The sequence below is a fragment of the Heteronotia binoei genome, chromosome 11 (assembly GCF_032191835.1).
Source record: "Heteronotia binoei isolate CCM8104 ecotype False Entrance Well chromosome 11, APGP_CSIRO_Hbin_v1, whole genome shotgun sequence".
Lineage (NCBI taxonomy): Eukaryota > Metazoa > Chordata > Lepidosauria > Squamata > Gekkonidae > Heteronotia > Heteronotia binoei.
The window spans coordinates 4,612,673-4,624,181 of record NC_083233.1 but is presented as its reverse complement, the minus strand read 5'-3'; the positions used below and the strand labels follow the sequence as shown (position 1 = coordinate 4,624,181).

The 11,509-nt window shown below is 49.8% G+C and overlaps 1 protein-coding gene across 1 annotated transcript; it reads right to left on the bottom strand.

Moving 5' to 3' along the window:
• Positions 1–905: 905 nt before the first annotated feature.
• LOC132579223 (potassium voltage-gated channel subfamily C member 3-like) lies at positions 906–8,933 on the bottom strand. Its single transcript, XM_060249457.1, has 3 exons — positions 8,685–8,933; positions 3,847–4,360; positions 906–1,711 (listed from the first exon to the last, which is right to left on the bottom strand). Exons 2-3 carry the CDS (start codon positions 4,336–4,338, stop codon positions 920–922), a joined length of 1,284 nt encoding a protein of 427 aa, XP_060105440.1. The 5' UTR covers positions 4,339–4,360; positions 8,685–8,933; the 3' UTR covers positions 906–919.
• Positions 8,934–11,509: the final 2,576 nt, after the last annotated feature.

The following is an 11,509-nucleotide window of genomic DNA, read 5'->3' as shown; positions in this document are numbered from 1 at the left end:
GCCCCACCTGGAGGCTGGCCACCCTCGTTCAGGTTCTTAAACCTTCTACTGGATGCATCCAAACTGCCTCCCTGTGTGCTCTTCTTGGAGCCTTGTCAGCACTGCCTGTGACTAAGAGAGGTGTGAAGCAAAACCGAACCACAGCTTGGTCTGCAGCCCTGGAGTTCCAGCTTCTTCTCACTCACACTCCCTCCCAGCTATGGTCAGCTGGCTTCAGTTGGACTCCCAGTCCAGCTCCTGGAGCCAGCTGATGGACAAGAAACTGGCCAATCTGGGGTTCTCTACATACTTTGTTCTTTGGGGCACCATTCAGAACCGTCCTTCTCTGGACCCCTCAAAGAGTCCCTCCCACCATCCCCAACAGAGGCCAGGCCTGAGGAGCTGAAGAGGCCAGTGAGCCTCTGTAGTCCCTGGGGGTGCCTCTCTTTCAGCCAGATGTGTCCCTGGTGGCTGCAAGGGCAATGCCTGGGATGAAGGCCTCCTTCCCCTCCATTGCATTGGGTGGCCCTCCCCTGGCAGACCAGGAGCTCCTCCTGTCTCTGATGGTTTGGGTGCTCCATTGGGCAAGGTTCGGTTGGCCAGTGGGAGGGACCATTCTGAGGCCTCCTTCCAGGGCCATGTAAGTTTCCAGGTCCACTCCTGGCCACTGTGGCAGAGCCTACCAAAGGCAACCATGGAGGCCTAAACGATGGGCTCCACGAGGGAGAGTGGATGTCAGCCAATCAGCACAGGAAGGGAGGTCACTGAAGAAAATGAATGGGTTTTCCCCATTTGTATACAAGAATAATCTCTAAGTACTATTTAGTAAAAGCAGCAGCACTAGAGCTTAAAATGATGAGAGACAACTGTGTATAGTGTGGGCGAGCTCTCCAGAAACATTCCCCCTCATCCTGCAAATAGCTGGAGCGATGTGGTCCTCTCAGTGACTCCTCTTCTCACTTTTCATCTTCTCCTTCATCAGGGCGGTGGCATAATAGCCCTGGAACTTGATCAAAAAGATGGGGAGGGGGATGACGATGGTCAGGATGCCGCAGAGTGCCGTGCAGCAGGCAATGGCTTTGCCAAAGGGAGTGACCGCATACACATCTCCGTAGCCGACCGTGGTCAAGGTGATGGCTGCCCAGTAGAAGGAGTCAGTCAGCCCTCCAAAGTGCAGTTCTGAACTGAGGAGCTCTGCGTGATAACAGAGGGCACCAAAGAAAAGGACTTCAAAGGTGAAGACCACCAGGAGGATGAAGGCCTCTTTCAAGATGAACCGGAATGTGAAGGGCAGAACTCGCAGCATCAAAGGGGTCTCCAGGAGCCGGAAGGTCTTCAGGAGTTTGACGACGTAGAGGGCCCGGAAGAAACCCAGCCAAGACAAGAGTTTTAGCATATCGCTGATATGTCCGGTTAAGAAGAGTTCAATGTAAACCGGGAACAGAGAAAGGAAATCACAAATATTCAAAGGGTTTGTTAGGAATTTCTTTTTGTCTGGGCAGAATATGAGTCGCATGGAAAACTCAAATGTGAACCAGAGGACGCAAAAAAGCTCCATGTACAGGAAGTTATTAGCTGGCTGGCAGAAGGCAATGCGGATTTCATGGTGTGTCATATTTTCAAATTCATCACGTACTACCGTGGGATAGCGGTAGTATATTTGGGCACGACTCTTCTCCTCAAAAACGATGACTATGCCAATGTTGAAGAGCAGAGAAACAATAGCCAGGCACTGAGGGGAGAGAGAAAAGTCAGTCATATTACCAGAGTAATTTGTGAGTGTTGCATTGCGGCAGAACTCCATTCTACCCCTGTCCAAACCCTGGGATCCTGGTTCTGCCCCTGCGTTGGGCACAGGCCGAAGCCTTCCTCGAGGTTCCAACAGAAGAGCTGCTTAAGTTGCAAGAGGCTGAAGGAAGGCAAGTCAAAGGAAGGTTGGATCCATCCCACTATCAGTAGGTCATTATGTGCTCATTTTATAGATGGGGAGCAAAGACTGAGAGGAATCGGTTTCATACGACTCCACCTAGCGAAGTTGTCAGAAGTGAAATGAACTAATACTTCAGGATCTTGGATTCTCAGGTTTGAATCTCTACTTTTCCAGGGAAGCTCAGAGAGTAACCCTGGGCCGGTCACTCTCACTTTCTGCCTAATCAACCTTACAGGGCTGTTGTGAGGATACGAGAGGAGAACAATGTTGTGAGCTGCTTTGGATTCACTTTGTGGAGAAAAGTAGCATGGAAATAACGGCATAAATAAACAAGAGCTGGTTATAACGAAATCAGATATCTTCAGGGGCAGCCCTGCACTAGGCAAACTAGGCCATTGCCTAGAGTGCCGCCCTTCTGAGGGTGACAAATTGGGCACCCCCCCCCCACGTGATTCACTCTGCCGCCGCTCAGTCTGCTGGGCAGGACCTGAGGCACTGGGGGACAGGGACCTGTGGCTGAGCACACCTTCTTGCCTCTGCCACCTGGCCTGGCCACCTGGGGCCCAGCAGCACAGGGAGCTCCAAAGCAGCGGTGGTGGCTGGCGGGGCTGCCTGGGGCTCCCGCAAGAGGAGGAGGAGGAGGAGGAGGAAGCCAGCTGCTCCCTCAGCCCCTAAATCCTCCAGTGCTCCAGCCCAGCCATCCCTGACAGGGGAGGGAAATGGCCAGAGTGTGGCAAGGGGAGCATCTGAGAGCACCTGCTTGCTCGGTCCCGGCGGCTTGCAAAGGAGACAGCAGACAGAACTGCAGGCGAGTGCCACTGAGTAGCCCAGGAGCCGAGTGAGGGGGAGTCACGGAGGCAGGAGGGGTGGGGGAGGAGGGGCTGCCAAGTGGACAGTGGGGGGGGGAGGGGAGATCAGCTCACACCTAGATCTTGGGAAATTGATCGTGAAACAATGACCCTGAAATGGACAGAGTGAGAAACGAGACCCTCTGAGCATGCGCAGAGGGCATTTGCTTCCTCACAGCAGAAGGCACGCTTGGCCTCTGCAGGGTTTAGAAAGGCTACTTCACAGGAGACTTAAAGGGGCGACCTGAGAGGCAGACTAGAGGACCAGGCTGTATGAGAGGCAGGTTTCATCCCTTCCTGGAGGTCATGTTTCTGCAGGGCTACAACAACTCCACGATGGGAGATGCATTCGGGACTAGTTTGTTCTGCAGTGGATGAAGCTCAGCTAAAATTTAGGAGGGAGCAGGTTTCCTATGAAATGCAGGTTACTGCTAGTAACACCCCCCCCCCAATTTAGGCAGAAATTATTTAGCAACTCTGACATTGGCCATTGGTTGCACTACAGCGATCACTTGCAACGGGATTTCTTTGTGTGGGACAAGCCAGGTGTGGTTGCGGGCTTTTCAAGAAGATAATGGACAGCGCCCCCCCCCCCCCCCCCGTGGGGCTGGCAGGAAGCTTCCATTGGGAATACATAAAGCTTTTCTCAACCAGTTGGACACCATGGAACCAAATGTTAAAGTAGCTGTGTGACACAAGTCAGGCCAAGGTCTCCGAACTGCCTCTTGGTCACATGTAACACTGGGGGACTTAAGTTCCCAAGTTCTCTGGGGCCAATTCAGGTGAGGCATGCCATGCAGGCAGAGGAAGGACTTCAGCCTCCTGAGTGGCAGGGGCTGTGGGGGGCCTATTTGCCCTGCTTTGGGGCTCTGTCTCTGACTACAGCATGTGGTGCCCAGGAACTTTTGCTCCCAGATGTTATGTGCGCCTGCAAGTCATGTTGAGAAGACCAGTGTCTCAGGTATTGTCCAGCTGAGTCCTTAGGGTGAAGCAACTTTGCTTCAGATGACCACCTCCGGCTCCCCCCTCCCATCCTTGCACAGCTTCTTCGGCCTAGCCTTAAAGGAATCCACTTAGCAAGGAAGTTACCTTTGCAGGCCAACTAGAGAAAGGTTTTTCGAAGAGAGCCCAGATCTTGGGCTGCTGCCTGGCCCGCCAGCTGAGATTCCTTCTTTCCACCGGGACCAGGAGAGCCTGGCTCTCAGTCTCAATTCTCTCATCCCAGAGAGGGCCCTCGGCCTGCCTGGACGCTGCATTTGCCACCTTCCACCAACAACAGGGAGCCACGGGCACATGGCCGATCTCCCAGAATGCCAACTCCTCCTCAAACGTAGACTTGCAGGTATCTGCAGGGTAGTGGAGGTGCTGGGTCCTGTAGTAGTCCAGCACTGCGCTGAACAGCTGGGGGCTTCGGTCAAAGAAGAACTCCTTGGAGCTGGAGTCATAGTCAAAGAGAGTCTCCGCCTGGGGCTCCGTGAGGCGGCAAAGCTTGGTCCCTGGGAAAGCCCGGAGGGTGCTGGGGGAGGTCTCATAGCGGACTCCGCCCACGTTCATGGTGATCTTCTCTCTGGAGGGGTTCATCCTTTGGCTCTCCAGTGGTGCCCTGGGGGAGGGGAGGAAAGAATGGAGAGGTCAGGTCAGGAGAATCACTTTGAATTTGTTTCAAAATCCAAAGATTTGAATAAGGCAAGTTCAGGATGAGAAACAACTCCCAGCCAAGAGTCGTTTTGCAAAAGGTTCACCAAATACATTTTCATAACAGTTTGCTTCAGTCTTTTTTTTGTGGGGGAGGGGGGGGCGTGTGATCTAAAACCTAAATGCAGCAACCAGGAAGCTTGCTGGCACTACGCGCTTCTCTTCTCACTCCCATTTCCATTGACCGGTGCAAACAGTATTCCATGTACAAAAATGAAACAGGAGCCCACCAACACCTGAAAGGTTATCAACATTCATTCCAGCATGAGCAACAGCTGACTTCGGCAGATACTTCCGGCTCTTGGAAGCTTCTGTTGAGATAGACTTTGATGGTCATGAAGGCCCCACCAGACTTATGTCTTCTTTTGCTGCAATGGACTAAAGTGGAAATCCTTCCCTCAGCCCTGTCCTTAACAAGCACAGTCACTGTTGAATGATTCCCCTGCATAGCTTGGGTCTCATGACAAGGCGGCATGAAATTGTTACTGGATGACCTGCAGGCTTTTTTGTAAGCAGTAAAGCCCCCCCCCCGCCCCGACACACAATTGGTGTGTTGGGGGGGGGGAGTGCCATGGAGCTGCAGCCAACTTCTGGCAACCCTTCGTCAGGTTTTCAAGGGGAGAGATGAGCGGAGTTGGCTTGCCATTCCCAGCCCCTGCACAGGGCTTCTGGACTTCCCTCCCACTACTAACCAAAGATGCAATGAGACTGGACCTGCCTGGGCCACGGAGATGGGGGGCCTGCAGTAAATTGCAGTGGGGGATGAGACTTGGTTTAAGGGAGGGAGGGATTTTTAAAAATCACCCCACCCCTTTTAACAGACACAACCCTGGTATGAGCCCGGGCTCTACTTCGCCTGGAGATAATTGGTGCTTTGGAAGAAAGACTGCAGACCCTACCAAGAGCCCTCCCCTCCCTAAACCCCACCATCCCAGGTTCCACTCTCAAATCTCCAGGTATTTCCAAACCTGGATTTGGCAACTCTAAGGTACTGTGGAACATAAACTCCCCAATCATAGGATCCAGTTTGGTGTAATGGTTAAGTGTGCGGACTCTTATCTGGGAGAACCGGGTTTGATTCCCCACTCTTCCACTTGCACCTGCTAGCATGTCCTTGGGTCAGCCAGAGCTCTGGCAGAGGTTGTCCTTGAAAGGGCAGCTGCTATGAGAGCCCTCTGCAGCCCCCCCCCCCACCTCACAGGGTGTCTGTTGTGGGGGAGGAAGGTAAAGGAGATTGTGAGCCGCTCTGAGACTCTTCGGAGTGGAGGGCGGGATATAAATCCAATATCATCATTATCATCATCCTAGAGTTGGAAGGGACCTCCAGGGTCATCTAGCCCAACCCCCTGCACAACGCAGGAAATTCACAAAGACCTCCCCCTATAGCCTCATCTGGCAATAGCAGCAGCAGCAGGAGGAATGGAGGATGACACACAGCAGGAATGGTTGCTGGTGCTTGTGCACAAAGGGCAGTCACTGTTGATGCTCTGCTCCATCTCGCAGGCCTAGGAATTACATTTCTGAGTTTTCCTATATAATACATATTGTATTAAATCATACAAAGCCAGCACTCCAGGGTCATGTTGAATTTTAAATCTAAAGCCTGCAGCTACTTCCATTCATCCTTCTTATGGAGATAAATGTTCATCTATGCAGCTCACTGGATTTCTCATTTTTTAAAAAAATTGTAGTGTGTTTGATCCCTGTGAGGCAGATTGTCATTATGCCCATAATTACCCAATGGTCACCCGAGGTCATAGAACAGCTAGCTGAGTCTCCTTAATTCTGTGTTGGATGGCATCTGGTGAGTCCAAGGCAGTGGCGGGACACAAATCCAGATATCTAAAAGCAGTTCAGTACTCTGATCGCTGGACCACACAGTCTCTTGAATCCAGCCTCCAGACTCTTCTCTGGTTGCTTTCTCTCGCTTGGGACTTGAAAGAAAACCTGCTGAATCTAAAATGCAGCAGGCAAGGTGACAGGTGAGGCGCTGAGGAACGTGCAGGAGCCAAACCACGGCAGGTCTTCTTCCCCTCCACCCTCACCTACAAGCACAGAGTGCTGCAGATTCCTTTCATCCCCCTCCCCACGTTTCACTAAAGGAATGCAGCAGATCTGGGGAAAAGCGGCTTCGAGAAACAGCAGAAGACAAGATTGGAGGCCCAGCAGCAACACATGGGTAACTTTCTCCAGGCAAGGCGATGACAACCAGGGATGGTTTGAGGTTTAGGAGGGCATGGGGCAGCAGAGAGTGCCCAGCAGCCTCCTTTCCTCGTCTGACAACCACCAGGACCCCTGGTCAGACCTCCCTTCCAGCTTGCCCACCCCCAGACCTGGCTGCGTGTCCTTCCTTCTCCAGCCTTTGTGGGCCTTCACACTGGCTGTGCGTTCCTTCTGGGATGGTGCTGGGTGGTGTGGACAGATGGGAACACCACCACAGTGCCCATCAGGACACCTTCCCTTTGTGGCAGAGACCCTGGGGCTTGGCACTTGCTCCATCACAGGGCATAGCTGGTCTCGATTTCAATCAGGAGGTGACTGAGAGGCAATATAACCATCTCCAAGGGCTGTCATCTAGAATATGGTGTGGAGCTGTTTTTGTTGCCTCAGAAAATCAGGCCAGAACCAAGGGGTTGAAATTAAATCAAAAGAGTTTTTGTTGAAACATCAGGAAGAACTTCCTGACAGTTAGAGCGGTTCCTCAGTGGAGCTGGCATCCTCCTTGGGAGCTAGTGGAAGCTCCTTCTTTGCAGGTTTTTAAAGGGAGGCGAGATGGCCATCTGACAGCAATGCTGATTCTATGAACCTAGGGGGAGGGAGGTATTTGTGAATTTCCTGCATTTTGCAGTGGGTTGAACTAGATGACCCGGGTGTTCCCTTCCAACTCTATAGTTCTGATTCTAGGGTATGCTGGTGCCAGTCCAGACAACAGCCCTGACGTGATTCCTGTTCCAGATCAGGCACCAGAATCATCAAGACGAGAAAGGCAAGGCAGTGTAGAATTTTACCTGCCTGTGTTCAAGATGCCCATCCTAGAAACAGCTAGTAATAACACTGAAAAGTGAAACCTTTAAACTGGATTTCTGAGTTGCCTCATTTAACTAAATTATTCAGTAATGATCACTTCAAATTCTTTTTGTATTTTTTTAAAATTACAAACAATTGCCAATTTTTCCCTCATAACAACCAGATATTTTCAGTCTTCCCTCTGTATATTTAACCATTTGCGTCCATTTCCCAGGAAGCCAAACTTCAGGAGCCTGCACACTGGACTGTTGGGAATGCGACAGTCTTTACAATAAAGTTGTGAGGCTCCTCAGAAAAGAAGAAACCCCAAACTGCCTGCCTGTTATGGAAACTTGTACCTGGTGAGCGGCGACTAGTTCAGGAGAGCAGATGGCTGGGATGCCTGTTTTCTTTTGCTTCTGAGTCCAGGCTAGCCAGGCTACCCACCTCGGATGACATGAATTTGTATTAGTTCTGTTTGCTGTGTAAGAGGAGAATCTGCAATGGTCTGATTGCCTTAGCCAGAAGTCTCGGCCATTCCAGCAAGAACATGCAATTAAAAAGCAGGTATAAAGATATTTTAAAATTTGCATTACAAACCAGGTCTCATTGCAGGAAACAAATTCACAATTAGTTACCATAAACTTTGCAAAATAGATCCTAACTTTACAAGCAACCAAGGCAAATCACCCTCATATTTAGGATTGTCAATCCTGTCCCTTTAATAGAAGCTTAAAGGGGAATTCTTTACTAGGCAGGGTTATTTACTTTCCTGCCATGAAAAGCTTTGACTGCCTATTTCTCAAATTATCCTCTGTTAAACAACAGGACATGTTTCTCCAGGCCTGTTGGCAACAGCACTACTATTACATAACAAAAGTTCAGTTGTGCGGTAATAGAAACCCTCCTATCCAATATCTGAGATAGCACACAAGTTCTTGCTTTGCAAGAGAGGTCTTAAGGGGGAAGCAAATGGGATAGACTTAAGATGTCCTTCCTCAGATACAAGCATGCGATTATTCCATCCTTCTGACTCCCCTCCTCCGCCAGCACTAGAGCTGCTCTTTTCATTTTCAGCAAGGACAGTAGAGACGTTGGGCTTCTCCTACCTGTTTCTCCCCTTCACTAGCCATCGTCTCGTCTCTGTCCTTTCTAGAACCCTCAACTCTGTCCTGCGCACACTGACCCTCCCCATCCCCAGGGAAGAAAGGGGGCTCGGTTCTTACCTCTGCTTTCTTAGACAATCTTGGTGGACCAACAAGAGATGTATCCAACAAGAGAAGAAGTGCGCTCAGGAAAAACAAGATGTTCTGTGGCCGACATCCAAGCTTGTGGCTCAGGGATGCCAGAAAAGCCAGCCAGCCTCTTAATAGCAAGGCCATGGGACTTTCCCCCACTGAGCCCCCCCCCCTTCTATCAGCAATCCATTGCCAAATTCCAGGGAACAGCACTCAAGCATGATGGGAAATGACAAACCAGATGCGTCTTGGACAGCATATTCTGCCTCTGTCTCCCACTGTTCCTGTTACAGCCTGAAAGGACAGTATTGTGCCGGAAATATGTTCTTGGCAGGACAGCATAGCAGGAATGTTGAGCAAGAGAAGGAGAGAAGGAGTGCAGCGCCTGCCCTTCCTGTCGTTCAGACTAATGTTAGAGACGACGCACCAGAATCGTCTTTTCCGCAGCCTTCTCTTCTGTCTCCATCCGCCACAGTCCAACAGGAGGGAAATCTGTTGGAGCAGCAGCAATTTCATGTCCTCTTTCCAGTTCTGTCAAGACGACATCAAGTCCCCATCTGTTAGACTCCCGTCAAGGAGTTTGCATTTTCAAAGTTTTAAAAAGTTTCATGAAGGGAAAATTTGGATTTGGGGGCGGGGGGAAGGACTAGAAGCCAGAATACAAACGGGGAAAAAGAGATAGATTACAATTGTTTCCTTTTCAAGAGAAGAGAAAAATCTACTTCATTGTACCTGCAAGTATTCAGGATTATTACACAGACGCTGCCTTTGAACTCTAGAAACATTCTGTGACCTTTTGATAGTTATACAAAATCCTACTATTTTGTAAAATATTTGGTAGCAAACTTCAAGTCAGATTGCAAAGCCAAGTTCATACATCCTAAGCGTCTAAAAAGAGAGAAAGAAAGGAAGAAAGAGAAAAATTCTGGTCTTTATCCTAAAGCTATGTATCTCTAACCTCTAAATGTATATTAAGATAACATTCTAATACAAACATTTTCTATAATTAATATTTTAACAATATAGTCTCCATAAAAAATTAATCTATATCTCCATTATTGTTACATTTGCTTAGCTCCATCATTATAATCACCAGCTAAAAATACCCAGCTATTACTTATAACTATTACCTATGACATAGTTTTCCCTAACCTATGATAAAAAACCTTTAATACTTATTCATAGTGCCAATAAGAGAAGTTCAAGAAAATTTGAAGTGGAGCAATGTGACTTAGCATAGGTACAAGCTTGTTAAAAGAAAAAGAAAAGAAAGCTTCAAAGCCATAGACAGAAAAGGGTCCCATTAATCAAGAAGGGAGCCTGAGTTGAAGACCCACCAAGGACTCTGGAGTGGGGGAAGGAGGCAAATATTGGTTGGTCTCCCCAAGGACCTGTCGGGAGGAAGACCCAGCCCTGTCAACTTGTCCTGTCATCCTGGCCTGTTGTGCTCCCTCTCCCAGCTTGACTCCTCCTAGGCTTGGCTGCGCCAGCTTCCAATTCCACCCGTCAGGCAGCTTTGTGCCTGGGGTGCTTGTAGGGGGGGGGGTGCTCAGAGTGAGACTCCTGCCTGTTCAGGCCTACCCACCTGCACCTCAGGGCAACAGCATCCGCTTGGAGGCATTGCCTCTGCTCACCTGAGGCTACCTGTCTGGGGTCCAGCACACAGAGCTTGCCTCTGCAGGCCTGCCTTGGACTGCTGGAATGGAATCCTGGTCCCCGGCCTGGTCTCAGCTCTCACACCGACCTCAGACTGGAGGGGAGAAAAGGAGCCCGGGAAGCTCTGGCTTGGAGACAGGGAGCCAAGGCGGGCAAGGACCTCCTTTCCTTTGGCGCCTCATATTCCTTGTGGCACACACAGTTCCATAGGGCTAGACTTGATCTCACAGGTGGTCCAAAAGCACCAGAGAAGGCCACGTGACTGTGGCTCCCAAATATGTCACAACAACTTGTTGGGTAGGGCCACTTGGACTTAATTCAAGGAAGATGATGGGTGAGGTGGAAGCACCGGCAGCAGCAGGCCAGTTTAAACAAGAGGCCGCCAAGTGCCAAGCATTCTGGGAGCAGTTCTTCTGCTCAGCCAAGCTCCTGTTTAAATTGAACTATGATTATTAGGGTGGGGGAGGGTAGGAAGGGCTTTTTAAGGCCATCAAGAATAACGTCAGTGGTCCAGGGGGGGCAGCAGTGGGAGGGTTTCTAGTGTCCTGGCCCCACTGATGGACCTCCTGATGGCACCTGGTTTTTGGGCCACTGTGTGACACAGAGTGTTGGACTGGATGAACCTGAACCAACATGGCTTCTCTTAGGTTCTTATGTATTTAAAATATTATATCTGAATATAAGGCTGCATAAAATTTGCAAACAAAATACAATTTCACATCTACATTTGATGGATTGCAATCACCACAATATGCATTTCAGCCCCCCAGGGCCTTCCTCAGTGGTCAGTATATAAAATGGTACAAAGACCCACATCCAGGAAGAGAAATGATCAGAGGCCAGGTGTTGCTTCTAGAAATCAAAGAAGGGCAAAAAATAAAGGGAACAAACACAATTATTTTATGTGTTAAATTTATTTTTAAAAACATTAACTTTGGAATTATTTTAAGCTGTTACCTTATACGATGTGTGGTTACTTAAACTTATATAAAGTTGGCAGTCCATAACCTGCAGTTCCCTTCTGTGCAGCCTGGTGGAGCAGGATGCGAGGTGCAAAAGTGTGCTGAGAGGGTTGAGCCTGCCTGTCCTGGCCAGTCACGGGGCAGAGGGCAGAGCTGGGAAAGCTGCCCAAGCAGCAGCCTGGCCCCAGGCAGGTC